The sequence below is a fragment of the Atractosteus spatula genome, chromosome 2 (genome assembly GCF_055471065.1).
Source record: "Atractosteus spatula isolate fAtrSpa1 chromosome 2, fAtrSpa1.hap1, whole genome shotgun sequence".
Lineage (NCBI taxonomy): Eukaryota > Metazoa > Chordata > Actinopteri > Semionotiformes > Lepisosteidae > Atractosteus > Atractosteus spatula.
The window spans coordinates 75102190-75120074 of record NC_142707.1 but is presented as its reverse complement, the minus strand read 5'-3'; the positions used below and the strand labels follow the sequence as shown (position 1 = coordinate 75120074).

General features: G+C 38.8%; 1 protein-coding gene across 19 annotated transcripts in view; it reads left to right on the top strand.

The window, feature by feature from the left end:
• Positions 1-17392, top strand: part of epb41l2 (erythrocyte membrane protein band 4.1-like 2) — an 87749-nt gene extending 70357 nt beyond the window's left edge. Inside the window, exons 13-23 of one of the 19 annotated variants that reach the window (XM_088932383.1) lie at positions 429-488; positions 1247-1309; positions 3269-3415; positions 4675-4836; positions 6355-6408; positions 6652-7176; positions 8185-8313; positions 9031-9129; positions 10543-10623; positions 13364-13478; positions 16447-17392. In XM_088932383.1, the coding sequence (XP_088788509.1) occupies positions 429-488; positions 1247-1309; positions 3269-3415; positions 4675-4836; positions 6355-6408; positions 6652-7176; positions 8185-8313; positions 9031-9129; positions 10543-10623; positions 13364-13471 (1428 nt within the window). In that variant the 3' untranslated portion in view covers positions 13472-13478; positions 16447-17392. Of the gene's footprint in view, positions 1-428; positions 489-1246; positions 1310-3268; positions 3416-4674; positions 4837-6354; positions 6409-6651; positions 7177-8184; positions 8314-9030; positions 9151-10542; positions 10624-13363; positions 13479-16446 lie in introns of all 19 variants that reach the window. The other 18 variants (XM_088932393.1, XM_088932402.1, XM_088932428.1 and 15 more) reach the window with 18 other exon arrangements.
• Positions 17393-17885: the final 493 nt, after the last annotated feature.

Here is a 17885-nt window from a genome sequence, read left to right as displayed (position 1 = left end):
TACTGTTGTTTATACTGCTTTGTTATCTTTGGAAAAACTCCTTTCAAATATTAGGTAGTTCTAGTCTTAGTGCAGTAGTCTACAAATATAAGCCACATTTAAAAAGCCCCCTTTAACATCTGCAGTAAATGCAGAGGTTCCAGAAGAGCTGCTTTGCAAATTTGTTCTCGGAACATCTTATAAATCAGAGTGACCATAATTATCTGAATTTGCCAAAATGCACAGAAAAAAACAGAGTGCAAGATCTTCAAGACCAGCATGCCCTTGTCGTGTCTCCTCATTGCGCGCTGTGACTCACTGCCTACGAACCGCAGAGGGAACGGTGCTCTCTCCACCACGTTGTTTGTAGTGCTGCTCAGAATGAAGCCTCCCATCTTCCATTTCACCTTTTTGCAAACGCTCCTTCAACCATTTCTACAACGGTATAGGTGGAAGGAGAGCAGGTGGATGGCGCGACAGCACCAGCTACAGAGGCGGGAGCGGCTGAGGTCTGTGAAGGAAGTGCACATTCTGTGGTTCCTCGTTTCCTTCTTCTGAAATCACTTGGTCATGCTTTAGATACTAGAATGGCCTGCTGCGCTAAGGTGTGCTGTCTTTCGTGGGCTCTGTGGGTAACCTGACACAGCTGAAAGGAGAAGAAGGAAACTCGCAGCAGCTGGAGGTGGATGGCTTGTTTGTAGGATTCCTGGGCGTTTTTCTTGCTGGAGCTTCTGTTTGTGTTTGGGCAGGAAAAGTCAGCTGTGTGGTGCCAGTGGTGTACTTTTTGATTTTTTTTTTGTTCTGTTCTGCTTTATTGTAATGACCAGGGCATGCATTGTTTAGTAGCTGTCTAGTTACATACCACCAAAGCTAAATGGTCTTCAGCTTCTGGCTTTTTAACAGCCATAGTGGTCATTACTCATTTTTTCATTCACCCGCTACAATTCTAAATTTCAGCAGAACTCTGTTCCGTACAGTACAGCGTTTCTGTCAGTGTCTCATATTGCCCATTTCAACTAAATTGGCTGTTGGGTTTCCTTTTATATAGTTACCTTAATGTGTATGCTGAAGGTGAACACTGATAATTTCTTAACGCAGTGTTTTGAGGTGTTATGTAGTTAGAAGCTATTTAAAAAGCTTGTTTTTGTAAAAGTTCTTTTTTTTGTGCCCTCAGTGGTTTTGACATTCCTTTGATTGGTGTTTTTTTATTTCTGGACTATCTGCTTTTTGCATTTTGCAACTGTCTTATTTCATTTTGATTCCACAGACGAAGTCATTGAGAGTAAAGGGGGAAAATATATATGTCAGACATAGCAATTTAATGTTGGAGGTTGGTATAAAACAGCTGTTTCTTGCTCCTGTCCTGGGCTGCTGCTCCTCAAGACTGCTTTTCACTCACAGGCTCTGTCTGTGGACACTGTGCATGATTTGCATGGGGATCCTGAGTGCATGTGAACCTTCTAGTACCGGCATACTTGCCTTCATACAGTATTCACTGTGAATCACCTGCTGTGTTGTTCTTTTTATCGGGAGTGGGGATGTTATTGTTCCAAGGTTTTGTTTAGGCAGGCACAATCAGATGCAGATTTCTGATTTATCTGGTAAACATGTTCATAACCAGACTAATCTTTTCCTGAATAAAGGAGGACTGCTGCTTTGGTAGCTTTCTTATTAATATCACAAGCTTAATACAGTATTTATGATATGGTAACAAACTAAGCTCACTTAGATGTTTTCTAACTATGTACATAAAAAATTAAATGGTCAGTAGATTACAAAAATCCTGTGATGAAGACTGTGATGAAGGGCAATAGTAACTAGGCGTACTTTGTAACAACATTCACAGATGTCTTCTTAGCACTTAATCTGCTAGCTTATACATTATAAGGTGAAGAGGACAGGGTGTCAGATGACATCGCTTTTGAGAAAATGTTGTCAAATGTAAGAGAATAAGAAGACCAAACTTTGCAAATGATGTTCAGTCCCTGATGCTCAAGATTGTAGAGTTATCTGTGGATGGTGAGCCTGGTGTCGGCGTCAGCGGGGTCCAAAGTACTTGTGCCTGCAAGAGGCTTGAGGTGCTCTGAACTTGCAAAGGATTTTTGGACACAGTCAAGCACCAGGCCATTGCTACAGAGTTAAAGCTAAACGTCATGAGTCCACAACATGATCGTGACCTGCATACCAACTGGATGCTAGCAGCTGTGTGCTGTCCATGCAGCTTGGACCTTGGAGCACTGGGGAATACTGTTCCCTGAACAAAAAGCCCACATGTAAATTTGGAGAACCTTGCACTACATGTGAAAAATTAATTTAACACGGACGTGTGATAACAACGCTATGTCCTCCGCCGCCTTTCCATATACCAACAATAATTGAAAAGCACTAAAATCCAAGCCATTCCCCTGGATTCAGTCTTTGCTACATTGAAGTATGGGTCTTTGGAAGACGCACTATGGTACTGGTCTGAATTGTATTATTATACAGATGCAATGTTTATTCAACGTTTTGACCTGGCGTCCTTGCAACTCTCTGTGGTGATTCTGCAGCTCAGAACTGAGGTGAGAGAAGAATGGATGAGGATCCCCGGAGATCCTGTGAACATTTTGACAAAGCACACATTGTGCCTCATGTCTCAGGATGCGACATCCTATGTAGAGGAGCTCTTTCATCGTTTAATTTAGTTCTTTATTGCCCGAATGAATGACAATCAAATTTGGAAAAATATGCAAGGTATTGTTACGTTTCATTATATTTACTTGACCATTTAATTTTTTGTGTATATTTCTGCACATTGAAACAAAGAGCAGAAGCGCTAAATATGCCACGACTCACTGAAATAAAACAAGTACATTTCACAGAATACAAACCAAAGGTTTTCAAATACGGTTCATTGTAAATAGAAAATTCATATTTCCATTAAGTTTCTATCCAGAAATAAGAAGATGTATACATTTCTAAATACTAATGGTTTTGAAATACTTAAAAATACATTATATTTTGCATTAAAGTGGCAGTACTGCACTATTTATAGCACAATTGTGCCATCTACTGATTGTATCAGGAGCCTCAGTTAGGTACACTCATAATAGTTCTTGTTGCTGTAGGTCAACTAAGTATTTTTTAGCGTGAATATTTTTGCTATGAAGATAGTCATATTTTCTCTTTATGTTTCAGCTGTCAGTGAGACTTGGCATATTTTATTTTTCCTTTTTATTTAAAAAATGTAATGTCCTTGTTATTCGTTGTCCCATTTTGTTTCCCTGCTGACCCTGTCCCCTACTGCTAGGACCTGGATAAGACCCAGGAGGATGTTTTGAAACATCAGGCTAGTATTAGTGAATTAAAGCGCTCTTTTATGGAATCCACACCTGAGCCACGCCCAAATCAGTGGGAAAAGCGTCTTACTGCAACCTTGCCTCTGCAGACACAAGGGGTATGTGTCCAATCCGCCTGCGTGCTGGGGGCGTAAGGAAAAGGGGTTTTCCTCTCAGGTGGCAGATGGGATCCTCCTCTCTCCATCACACTAATACAATTAACGTGTAACATTTCGCTCACCACACTTACACATACTGTAGATCAGTTGGACTCTGCAGCAGTGCAGTCACAAACTCGCTCTGGAACAGCTTGAAAAGATCGCCGGTCGTTGTACTTTACCCCAGGTGTCATAGCAGTGCTGCTTTCAGCCAGCAGCTCATCATCCAGCACTGCTAGTTGTCATGAAGGGCTGGATGAGGTATTGTCTCTGACCAGCAAAGAGCTGCACTGTTGTAGAGTGACTTTACAAATACATCTTTAGATAAAATTTGAAAACAGGATGACCTTCCTTGTATCTTTGATGGTAAGAGCACAGAGCTTAATAACCTAAAAATGGTCATATTCCCCTCATTTCTACTTAATTATATGTTTCTCCTTAGCATAATTGTCTGAGATGCTACACATTCAAACCTACTGTAGTACAGAGATTTGTTGTGACTCTTAAGTTGCTTTTTGTATAATTTCATTCTATCTACTTTTCTTTGATTTAGATGTTCTCTTTGTTCAAGTCTTAGGATTTCTGTTTCTGTTTTGCTGCAATTGGGTGTGTATATATATATGCAGTTTACATACTCGTGTATATACAGTACACGGAGATAGCACTTTTGTTTACTTACCTGATGAGTGTGGGAAACTGAAGTGTGGGAAATGCTGATTTGTAAGAAGAGAAATCATTGAACCAGGGTACCTTGGATCTTCTGGATTATTTCTGAAGGTGTTTCCAGTCATCTGTATCTGTGTGCTTGACATGCATTTTGATTACCTGGGTTCTTATATAGTTTAATTCCTGTGTTCTGGTATCGGCATTTGACTTCTGTGTTTCACACCCATGAAAAGTCAGGAATAATGATTAAGCTAAAACTTGGCAAGTGTCTTAGCATTATGGTTTACTGTACATGTTTCTGTCCCGCTGCCTCAAGTCCATGTTCTTCATTTCTAAGCCTTTCTGAAATCTCATCCCTTGAACTGTTCCTGTAATTTTAAGATCCTGCACTTCAAATTGCAGATGTATAAAAATTGTTTTTTGCTGTATTATGGTTTTCGCATGTAGTGTGGTTCTTCATGGAAATAACTCGTGTTTTCTTTTCGTAGGTGTCGTCTTGTCCCTGCCTTGCCTTAACTCTTGATTCTTTACTTCTCATTTTCTAACCTGTGTAGAGTTTAGAAGAGGAGATAACAACCATTTTATTAAGTAAAGAAAGCTTTTCTGCTGGTTTCACTGGTTTCTTCTCTTCTGCCACCAAGCGAACAACAGAGGGTGCTATTGTCATAGCTCCACCTGAGTCTCTCTCTCTCTGTCTGGCCACACAGCCTGCTGAGGTGCTTCCTTGTAAAACAGTTTGGTGTTTAAGTCAAACACTAACAGGCCTCATCTTCTGCTGTGCTTCCCCATAGCTCCATCTTGGATTACTGTTCTAAATTTATGCTCAGTCCATCATCATTAAATTAAGAATTGTAATACACTTGATAAATAATAATGAAATCCCTACACATATCGCTTTTCTGGACACTCCACTCAAAGTTCTTTACAAGTTTTGGGTACTCCCCTCCACCACCAACGTGCAGCCCCACCTGGATGGTGCGACAGCAGCCAGAGGGCACCAGTAGTGCACCAGTATTTACAGTAGATGATTTGGAAGGAAAAGGGGGCTGAACTGTGAATTGATCTGTGGTTAGCACAGCTCTTGAGTGCTCGGTTTAATTTTGGCTTTGGACTCCTCCTGCAGGCAGTTTTCATGTTATCTGGGCCGTTTCTTTGTGCCCCTTAAAACATGCTGGCTAGGTTAATTGGGGTCTCTAAATTCCGCAGCTTTACAGTAACGGATGGATAGGTGGATCCTAAGGAAAAGTACCTCTTCTCCTTACATTCATACACAGATAACTCGCAATACAGACTCTAAGAATTTTACTATTAATCAGTATGTAATCAGTAGTATATTTACCTAGAGGACTCTCACTTTAAGAAAAATACATGATGCTTGTTCTACCAAACCTGTTTAAATTTCACCAGTATTTCAGAAGATCTTAGTGTCTTTTTGCTCCTGTTGTGAGGAAGCATCAAGTAGTGGTTAGTACCTGTATTCCCCCTTGTACGGCCTTGGGCTCGGGTCTCTTGACCCCTCTAGTTTGCTCAACTGGAAAAGAAGTGCAGTAGGAGAAGTGCAGTGGGTAACTCTCAATGGACCAGTATCCAGGGGAGAGTCATGTTCTCTTAACACTGCAGAAAGACCAGAATCAGCTTCACTCTGATCACATACTAGACCCAAGTATAGCCTATGCTTATACCTATTTACCTTTTGTAAAAACTTTGTAGCTAATCAAACTGTATTACTGTAACAGATGGGAAGACTTTAAAGGGTTTTGCAAGCAGTGCTGAATATATTATTTAATGGTTGACAATGTTTTTTGTAAAGCTAATTAGTATTACTCTTTCTCAGAAATTAATTCTCTGCTGCTTTTCATTGATTAAAGGACTGGCCATAAATTTAGGTTTAACATTTGTAATCAGTAAATCATTCTTTCATTATAACTGCTTGTGCTAATAACAGTTTTGGCTTCATTAGGCTTTTATTGTGCAGTTCATTGCTTTGTTTGTAATATAAAATACTATAGGACTGTAAAGGGTTCTTTTACACTTTTGTGACAATGCACGTAAAAGTGTGCATTTTTAAAAAGGTCATAGTCATTTGCTGCAGGGCAAGAGAAAAATATTTCTCATTTATTTCTATAAGTATCCAGAGTATTATTCTGTGGAACCTGTACAGTGCTATAGTTGTGTTTCCCGATGATAGTAAAGTCTGAGTGACTGGTTCCTTTGGTTGCTTTTATGTTCCACAGAAAACCCCAACAAGAACAGATGGATCTCAACCAGGCAGCAAAGACGTTACCGAGGTGGACTTTAGTTATAAGATTCATTTAGTATCGCATCATTTTCTACTACACATGTTTCGAGTTCATTTATTTCAGCATTCATGATTTCCTTTTTCCTTCTGTTTTACACCTTTCACAAAACACCACGTGTGATCCATTCACCATCTGTTTGTCTTTTTTTATTTTCCCTTCTGTTTTTTTTGTTTTGCTTTCATCACGTATGTTTGCGTTTTCCATCCGTTTCTGTTTTGTTTCCCTGTGTAGAGCTCAGATGACAAACAGAAACCAGAGACGGGCGAGCAGGCAGAGGTTGAGATAGAAGAGACGGTAGTCATTGAAGAGATCAGGAGAACCCCCAAAGTTAAAACGGGAGCTCAGGCCGCCGTTAGCCCAGAGATTGGCGACTCTTCAGAGAAGCAGGAGAAGGAGGAGAAGAGGGCCAGCACATCCTCGGGCAGCCACAGCGAAAGCGAGGACGAAGTGGAGTACCATCCTGAAGTGACTGGCGTGTCCCCGGACCAGATCAAAGCAGGACCAGAGGAGAAGGGCTCCCAGCGGGAGAGCATGCATGCGGCAGAGACGCCAGCAGGCGAAGTCGCAGCGCCTCTCTCTTCTTCAGACGCTGCGGTGGAGGAAGATGTCGAAGAGCATGAAGAACATGAAGCGGAGGATGGCCGAATGGAGACCGAGGAGCTGCCCGAAGCAGCGACGGTGGAGGAGCCCAGAGTAAACGGAGACATGTTTCACAGTGAAACTGAGCACATTCCGCAGGTTATCTGTTGCTCGGAGGTAAATTCCGGCTCGCCGAGGTTTTCTAGACCCGGACTCGTTTTGGTGCCACCTGCCGCTTTCTCATGCTGTCTTCCCATTCCTGCTGTTGCTGAAAACCTAAGAGCGAATGAGTGGGGATTGAAGCCCTATTCTTTTTCACAGTGGGTTGCCTGACAAAAAAACGCCGTTACCTCCCCATGCAGAAACATGCTGGTCGTGCAGCACAAGCTCTGCCTGCTTTGGTCTTGGTTTCTGGCTGCCTCTCTTAAACTGAAGCAGCCCTTGTCAGTTGAAATATTCCATTCTTTCATTAAGTTTTAGTTGCATTTTACAACTTGATTATTCACTTATTATTTATGATTTATTTCCGTGTCCCAGTCTTAGTCCATGTGAATGTGTTTTGTCTTGTTTAGTGGAAGCGTGATACGTGTTCTTGTCTGTCGAATGCATGTGGTTTGCTATGAGAAGTATGCATGTGTAGCTCACTGTGTGAAAGCCGATGTGATCGTTTCCCCTGTCTAAAATGCTCCTTTTAAGTTTTTAACCCTCATAATTCTATGTTGAACACAAGAAAAAATCTTGACCTTCCGATAACTCATTTGGTAGAGAAACAGCATCTAGTAATTATTGTACTGATCATTTATGTTGGGTTTTTTAAAAAGCATTTATTGTGACTGATCCTGTAGCTTTAAAAATATGTTGAATCCTTTGGAATTTGGAAGTTTTTTTTAACACTTAATAGTTTTTTTTGTAATTTTTTCTTGTGAACTCTGTATTTGCTGTCTCCTACTGGTTAAACCATCTGTTTACTTACTGATAGTGTTAACCGAATGTCACTTTTCACTGCCCAATCTTTTACTTTTGTGGGTTGTACTGAGATCATTTGTCACTTGTGAGAACGGAGCCTTTTAGCCTTTGTAGAGATGGCACTGTGCTTGATGTTGTATTCATGGCATGCGTGTGGATTAGCTGGCCGACAAAGACTGTAGTGTTTGTTTTGTTCACTGCCTTGATCTCCATTTGCAGCCTCCTGTGGTAAAGACTGAGATGGTGACCATCTCTGATGCCTTCGCTGCCCAGAAAATGGAAATATCAACAAAAGAAGTTCCTATAGTGCACACTGAGACTAAAACGATCACATATGAAGCTTCTCAGGTATAAATACATAAAAACGATATCATGACAAGTTAGTCATCTACATCAAAGGGCAATTTTTCCAAAAATGTCCAAACAGTTCAAAGTACTGTATATGGAAGGAGAGAGACTCTTTTGAGAGACTTCCTGAGAGATAATAATTAAACAAAATTCTCTGCCATATTTCTTGATTGGATTTCACCCAATATCTTTACATGCTTGTAAGCTATTGTGGATCTCCACAAGCATAGATTTGAATTATTGGAAAATAAGTACTTAGCTTTCATTGCACACATTAATACTATAATTTTCAGTAAAATAAAAGGATCAATGCAAGTTCAGTTTGTGAGAATAGAATATACAGTATGGAGCACATAATTACCAAACTTTCAAACTGACGTAAGAGTACAGCCTCGGTACTTGATAAATGTGAGTTTAAATAAATGTGAGGTCCTTTAGCCTCATCATAAAGATGCTTCAATGAAAGATGTGCATTGACCAGCTTTATTGTTACTGTATAGGAAAGCACAACTCTCCTTACGTAAACAGTTACGTCTCTTTAATACACCTCTTTTGACTGCGGTAATCTTTACTTGCACAGGATTGTCCGGCACCTGTGTCATATTTTGTACTTTTTGTCCCAGAGAGTTTTTCGTCTTTGGGCGTTCTTTGAATGTCCTAGTTCAGCAACGGCCTTAAGTGAAAGCATGAGAACTTGTAGTGCCTTTTGTCTTGAAGCTGGATGGCGGTGGAGAAGGTGAACCTGGCATTCTCATGACTGCACAGACCATCACCTCTGAATCCCTCTGCACCACCACCACTACACACATTACCAAGGTAATGGCTCGGGAAGGGCAGGTAGGTGACGCACCACCTAGTATCATTGTGTTCGAGAAGTCAAGGGGCAGAGACGACCCCGATTTTGAGAAGTTCCTTGTTTTACAATTTTTTTTAGTTTTACCAGTCTTCATTTTTGCTGTTCTTCCTTATTTCTTTTAAAAACTTTTTACCCATGGTTTCTCTTCTGTGTCTAGTATTATCTCGGGTTATTTCAAGTGGAATGTGGAGGGTATTTTCATTGGATGTAGATTCTGTAATTGTCAGATATCAGTGTTGAGATTTGGCCTGCAGACACCATCTTTGGTATTGCAAGTAATCCCTTGGCAAACATAAGATCTAACATCTTGAAATGGTCTAACCGAAGAAAGCAGTACATGATCAAATGAACAAATCTGTAGCATGTACAGTAGGTTAACTTCGTTTTTAACTAACAAACGTAAATCCTGTAATGTGTTAAAAATGTACATTGTACACAGTATATGCACATTTAGAACTTAAAACCCTAAAAAGAGTTTTATAACAAATATTTAATTTCAGCTGCGCTTTTATTTTTCACACAAAATCTCATGAACTGACTCTTTGTCTTGCATAGATACAATACTAGTGACATTGTCAAAAACAATTACCGTCTCCAAAGAGATGATGTTAATAACGTTGAGCAACAAGTGTGGAGTGAATACTGTAATCTAAAGTCGGCGACCCCTAACTTCATTGTAAGCTTCTGTCACTAGTCGAGAACATAAAGAAGAGAGTTTGCAAATGGGAGAAGGCCAGTGATCCATCTAGCTATAGGTGTGGACAGGAAGCACACGGTGATGCTGTCGCTGTAGGTATGAGCATTAGCGACAGAGTGGACGGCAGATTGTAGATGAGCCATTAGCAAGCCTGTCATGTCTATGACAGCTAATTGAGTCTGGGAGAGTGTTGTCATCATTAAATGTGCACTGAGGGCCATGTCACCAACCAAATGTTACAGTGACATGCCACTTGAGAATGTTGTATCTTTAGAGAAAAGGCATAGCTTGTCCTCTGATGTTGTCACATTAATAATTGATATTTTCTTTGGTGTAATATCCCAAAAAAGAGATTAAAGGTTCCATTCTCTTCAGTCTTTTTAAATTGGAAGCTATAATGAATCAAGTGTTTCATAGACATTAATTCTCTAAAATTAAATTTCATTTTTTCAATTTTGGATTTGTGGTTGATTTTTTTTAGTTATTTTTATGGTTCTGTATTGGTAATTAGTAGTTTCTGAATATGATGTAAAGAAACTACAAAACTGTGCAAAAATATTTGCTTTTTTTCTAATGATTTTCCATTTAATTAAGGTCTGAATTGTAAATTCCATTGTTACTTATCCATATGCTCCAACCACAAGTGTATTTATTAGATTAACTTTTTTCCCCTCAGACAGTAAAAGGTGGACTTTCTGAGACCAGGATTGAAAAGCGCATTGTCATCACAGGAGATGCAGACATTGACCACGATGAGGTGAGTACTGGCTCTGTTCTGTGAAGTTGTGCTGTGATGTCATGGCTAGGAATATGATTGTTACTGCTATTGCTGCTACCATGGAAACTGTACATTTGCACATTGGCTTTGAAATCTAAGCAGTCATCTAAATCTTAAACTTAAAAAGTAAGCAGCACAGGTGTTTTAAATTACTGTGCATTGTTGCCATTATAAATGTAACATTTTGGATAGGGCTGGTATATAGAAATCAGTAGCAAACATGCATGAAAGGCAAAACAATTTGCAAAATCAAACTCTGTTTGAGACTGAAGCTGCAGCCAAACAGCATTACAATTCAACTGTAACTGTTGTCCGCTTAGTGAATCTGTCAATTGAAAAGTATTTGTCCTGTGGCTTACTCATTAGATTTGCTGCTTTCAGCTATGACTGTACTGACTATACTGTTAACCTCTGCTGTTCCATACTTTTCATGCATAGAGAATGTCTTGGATTTCTAAATGATAATGTGATATTTACATATTTTACTGTGACAAAATGTTATCCCTATTCATATGTTTCTTGGTATCTCACACTGCAGTGCAGAAGTCTTAGATCCTGGAATAGTCAACAAGTTTATGAGCATAAGTAGTTTGCTCCACTAGTGCTTTCTACTATTACAAGAACTTAAGCTGAGCAAGAAGAAACCAAGCATGTTGTTCAGCAAACTTTAATGTAATTTATATAATTTTATATAAATTAATCTAATTTACATTGATCAGAATTTAAACAAATATTCATAACTTAAGGTAAACTACATGAGCAATATGAAGAGATGTAGTGCCTAATACATCACATTTACCAGCTAAATATAATTGACTTATTGTCATATGTTCCTCCAGTTTCTGTGTGTAAATGTGTATCATGGTAAAATGCTACTTCCTGTTATAAAATAAAGAACTAACAGGATAAACTTCTAGTTTGAAACAAAATGGCTAAATGTTCAGTAGGAGATTGCAATAGAATTGTTTTTGTATGAAGAAGGAAAAAGCTTGCTTAAAAAGAGTATAATGCTAAATCTTTTTCACAGCAGTGTATAACACTGCAATTCATTAAAATCCACCAATTATCACCTGTACCATTGATATAATAGAAAAAACAGTGCTACTTAGTATTCTTGTACTTTGTAAATCTATATGGTACAGGAAATGTAAAAGGTTGTCCATATTATTGATCTCTTTATTTGCATATAATGTAGGAAAGGCTTAGTGGCATGATTCCAATAAATTGTTATTGAAATGGTTTTGCAAATGTCATGTGCATTAGTAGAAATTTTCAGCAACTGGAAAATGTGTACTCACAAGGGATAAACAATCCATGTTCAGAGTAAAGAAAATATTAATTAAATATTTAGTTTAATCCTCCCACTAATTTATCATTGATATGGAATTTACCTCCTTCTGCTTATTAAAAGTGGTTTTCAGAACTTAATATCTGAGAAATTAATTTACAAACAACTTTATGATAGTAATGCCATTTGGAGTTATTAATGTTTGAGCAGACAGTACATCCTTCCCACAGAAACGAGCAGACAAGGCTTATAAACAAGATGAGCTCAGTCAAGTTAATTACAGAACAGCAGAGGTTCTCAGCCATAGGGAGTGTCGTGGATTTCTAAATGACTCAAAAATAGTAAATATTTATAGTACATCACAAAAATAAAAACACGGATACAGGTTTTCCAATTCTTCTATTTGTAGACCCTTAGATTGGTTTTGGCTTTGATTGCACTTCAGCATGAAAAAAACAAAAACAGGGCTGTTTGAAAGTACGATCGATCTGCTGGTGACATGAATGAGATGTACTTTACATTGGGAAAGCAGCTCAGATGAACAATGAGACTGTATTCACTGGTGATAGTGAGGGTGATTTTTGCAAATATGTATTTTAAGTGTGTTTTACCACTTTAGGCAAAAAGGAAAGAAAATGTGACCTTCAAAAGGCGTGTTTTAATGTCCCCCTGTTTAAAGAAAAGATGTTTATACAAAAGGGTCTTAACATTTGCAAGGGTTCAATGCAAAGAATCATCACAAATAGCCCAATTAGCATATGATCATGTCCACCCCTATACAGTTGCATAATATACTACAGTATATGGTATGTGTGGTTACGAGACATACAGTAGGTAATCCTACCTTATGATAATTAAAGTACTACTGCATTGGGTTTAGGTTAATTAAAATAACATTTACTAACTAAAACAATAGTAATCCCAAACATGTAGTAATCCATTAAAATAAGCAAGATGGATATCTCCTGTGGGTTTAGCCTATCTTTCTCTGCCTCTGTGCTCTGCTGTACTGAAACATCCAATACAACTGTCAGAGAGCCTTTAAAGTCTTCTCCAGCTTGTCATTTTTACCACACTGCTGAGACAGAACCTGGAGCGTTCATTAGATACAAAAACAAGGCCACACTGAGATGCAGGTGTTGGGTACTTGGGCACAGGGCAGGGAGAGACTCGCTCACCAGCTAGATTTATCTCATGATCTCAGTCTGTTGTGCCACTAATTTCAACATTGCAGTTAACAACTTTCAGCTCGGTTTCATCCTGCTCTGCTCTTCTTCCATACAAGACCCTGTTGACCAGACAGAATCGCAAGTAAATAAGTGAATTTGCTTAAATCACCAGGGCAAGCTTGACTGATTTGCTTTTCATTTTGTTTTGCCACTTTCTTTGACTTTGTCGTCACCCTGTGTTTGCATGTGGAATTCTGGGTAGGCCTTGGCCCAGGCAATTAAGGAAGCCAAAGAGCAGCACCCTGACATGTCAGTGACCCGGGTGGTGGTGCACAAAGAGACCGAGCTCACAGAGGAGGGGGAGGACTGAATGCCAGGTAAGGGACCGCAACATTCAGAGAGGCCTCGTCACCTCTTCTTCTGCTTCTCTGACATTATCTTCCGGCTTGACGTCTTTGAAAACCACTATCAAATGCTACACGCAGCCTGGAGTGCTTTTTCTTATTATGTTTTACAGCCTTAGGTTATTTCTTGAATTCCTTTCTATCACTGTTTTTGTTGGTTGTACCTTTGCTGCAGTACCTCTGATATCCAAGATCAGTAATTATTGTGAGATCTGAATCAGTTTTGATTGTGCATCTTGACACATCACACACTTTCAGAGTGGTTCACTTGAGGTATGTGTAATATTTCCATCTCAGTTTACACTAGCACAAAATTACAGCCCAGTTTGCCAAGAACAACAATAACAGTTCCTTGTATTTATGTAGTGTTTTTTAAGACCAAACGATTGCCTCCCAGCAATTTAAGTCTTGCTTAAAGACATGTTATTCTCATTGAAGAGTTTCAACAGTGGATGAACAAAGTTTCTTTATAAATGAATTTCTGCTTGCGAGGTACATGAATTTGCCTTGAGCAATCAAATTTGTGTATTTGTGACTTTTTTTAAACTAATTGGTAATTTTTCATAAGGTCTTAATTGTCTGCATGTCATTTGTTTAAATATTATATTTGCATATAATGTTAAATTTCATGACGTTTTAGCTTACACTGGTATATTTGGCATTTTACCATCTGCCTTGTTGTATTAGGAATTGGCTCAATATTAGTGACACGTGTTTAATTAGAAAGTATTAGTAATATAGTGCAGAGCATAGGGTACAAATCATTATACACTTAAGTTTTAAGCAGTTACATTTAGAAGGCACTTTTCAAAGGCACTGGAAGCCAGCAGGCATATCACCTGCAACACACTACTGACAACCCACTGGAGCTCAGCAGGTGTGAGCCTGGTCAGTACCTGGATGGAAAATCTAAGGTTGCTGCTAGAAGAGGTGTTAGTGGGGCCAGTAGGGGGTGCTCACCCTGCAGACTGTGTGGGTCCTAATGCTTCAGCATAGTGACAGGGACACTATGGTGTAAAATAGACGCTGTCCTTTGGATGAGACATAAAACTGAGCTCCTGACTCTCTATGGTCATTAAAAATCCCGGGGTGTTTCTCTCAAAGAGTAGGGGTGTTACCCTGGCATCCTGTCCTCCAAAAAATCATAGCCTCCAAAATAAGTTCTGTTTACATGGCCTGAAAGAAGTAGAACTTAAAGTTCTTCAGCTCCCACACCCCATCCATGTTGAGGTGTGGTGAGTGGCGCGTTCTTTTATGGATTTTCCTGCACCAGTGTTGTACTGAACTGTCGACTGTCTGTTGATGTGCACATTTTGTGCCCGCCTCCTTTCACTTCTTTCATCAAAGACGGAGCCATTTTTGACCACCGGCCTGCCATTGGCTGGGTGTCTATTGGGTGGTGGACCATTCCAGATACACACTGGACACTGTTGAGCTTGGAAAACCCAGTTCTTGACACACTCAAACCAGTGTGCCTGGCACCTACTATCACATACTTTTCAAAGGCACTTCACAAAGGCACTATTTTTTCTTCTCCCTCACATACACAATCCATGTCTTAAGTTGTCTCAAATCCTTCTTCAGCCTGTCTCCTCCCCTTCCTCTACACTGATTGCAGTGGATTTAACAGGTGAAATAAATTAGGGGTCATAGCTTTCACCTGGATTCACCTCGTCAGTTGATTTCAAGAGTGGGCGTCCCTAATGTTTTGTACACTCAATGTATATGATTGCTGAACTGTATATATATATAATCTCGTAATTGATAATTATCTTTGGAGGTGATTAAAACTATAATCTATATAAAATATATACAAAAGAAGTTGGGACCGTGAAAACTATGGTAGCCCTGCCACCACAGTATTTTTTCACATGCAATTAGAGCCTTTATTTTCAGCTTGTACTGCTGTTGTACTGCACCACTGAAGTTTAAATGCACTAATACCACCTCAGGAAAGGTCAAATCTCATTCTGGAAAAATAAATAGATTAGTACAATTTAGAGTTCCTTTTGTTGCAAAAGTCACACAACAATAGTCTTATTTGTAGAAGGTGGCTAGGGCTAAAGAAGTAAATATTTTATTTATCAAGTCATTGTTTCATGTGTGGCATACTCCTTGTTAAGTTTGTGTTTCATCATCATTTTTAAAATTTATGAGCAGATGGGGGGGAAAAAAATGTACCTCCACCTTCCAGTGGGTAACGCCTTAAAAAGCTGTGAAGGAAACCAGGCCAGACTCAGGAGCTGTTCTAATGAGATTGTTTCTGAAGGATAAATACATATTGTAGCGATCTGCTCTTCCCTACATTGGAGCCTTCGTTACAATATATATTTATTTTCAGCACACAAGGATGAGTATATTGCTAAAACCATATATGCATTTTCATTTTTTGATAACGAAATTCATGCAATTGTTGAGTTCAGTTTCCCCCCTTGAACTATATCAGCTTTTGCTTTTATGAAGTCTACCATTTCTACCTGCTTGGGAGTTTTCTCTTTCTGTTTTTTCATATCCATTTATTTTTTATGTTCAGAAAAATTGAAAGGCTTCTGGACCAGCAATTAATTTTGTAGTTTTACAGAAGAGGTTGGGAGCATAGGAAGAAAGATGTGATCTGTTACCAAGTGAACAGTTTACCCCCTTTGGCATAAACAGCGACATGTGGAGCATCGACAGTTTGACACCAGGGGAAAATGTGTGCTGTGTGCTGCGTGCTCCGTCAAAGCCAGTATGACTAACACTGCTGATTAATGCTGAACTAACTCTTGTTTGCTTATTATTAATTATAGAAAGTTTTAATTAAGAATAAACAAGCCCTACAGTAGTATCTTCTGAATACAGAAGAGCTAAAAAAAAAGATCTCAAAGAAATGTGTAGTATTTTGCTTCTATTTGCTGTTTTATGATTTTATTATTATTGTGTTATTCTTACTATTTTTTAGAACTGAGAAGAGGACACTTGGATTTTTAAGTCAATCCTGAAATCCACCGAATGAAGCAGCTGTTCAGCTACGCAAGAAGAACAGCTGAGGATGATACCATTATTTTTATTGTTTTTTAAGAAAACCACTTAACATTTTTAGATCATTTTCATTGTATTTTCTGTGCTTTTGCAAATTTGTCTACCATTATTAAAAACAAAAAGAATTTATACGTGATCAGTTTTATTGTAAGAAACATTTACTTTGGATACTTTTCTAGTTTGTACAGAATGGTATTGGATTAACAAACATCATAAGAAGTCTGATGGGTGAACAAATATACATCTTAAGACACAGTATAACTAAGTGAGCAGCCTAGATTTGGAACTGGTCAATGTACCTCATAATCTATAAAAATGTGCAGCAAAGTTTCCTCGGATATATATAAAGGAACCAGGTAAGACGAAGCACTGTGTCATTAAGGACATTGCACTACAGTGCCAACACATTCTCAGATGCAGTCAACTTAAACATTCCATGTTGGGGAGGTATTTTGTATTAACTTCTTCCTAATAAAAACCTTAAATTTTAGGCAGCTTAATTCTTTGCTTTCCATAACTCTCTGGCATAATTCATCTGATTTATATTTTTAGAACACTTTTGCTATCTTTAACACTTTGTCTTGATGTCTAAACCGATTTAGATCTTCCTCTGGCTAATTTGCTTTTTAATTTGTGTAATTGTTTTCAGAATTTTGTTCTGAAGAAATATTTGATCTTTTCCTGTAGATAAAAAATAACTTTTCTTAGCAATATGATGACATGAATTTCAGAAACCCATTGTTGATGTCAGTTTGCTTTTTTGACCCTGTGTATAGCAAAAATACACTTAGGTTTTTAGCAGCTTTAAAGATGTGTTTTGTTTTTCCTCTGTAACGCTGTTAAAATAAAAGCTTGTTTATATCCAAGTGTGTTTTTTTTATTTGCTTACTCAGAACCTTCTCTTAGACTTGGAAGAACTTTATTTCTTCCACAAGGCACTTCATTTGTGTTCCTGGGTACATGAACATCCTTCAAACATGCATACAAACAAAAAAAAAATGAAGTCATATTAACACAGCAATCTAAAATGCCATTTATGCAAGTCAATTGAAAGTGACATTCACGGTCATCAGGATCCCTAGTCAGGAAAGGGGAGGATGTAGCTGTGATTCCGAGAAGCAGGGAGCTTCTCTGAGTTCTGGGCTGGATGAGGAACAAGGTCCTGAACAGGGACTGAAGCAGGAGCCTGGAGAGATGCTGAAGCAGTGGAGTTGGTTTGTATCGTGTCGTGCAGGAAAGCTTGCAAGATAAGTCCTGCACAGCTCCCCTCATTGCCTTTGCTCAAGTGCATTAGCCTCTTGGGCCTCTTGAGCATGGCGGTCCGCGATCTGCAGCACTTCACCGAGCCCTGCCAGACTG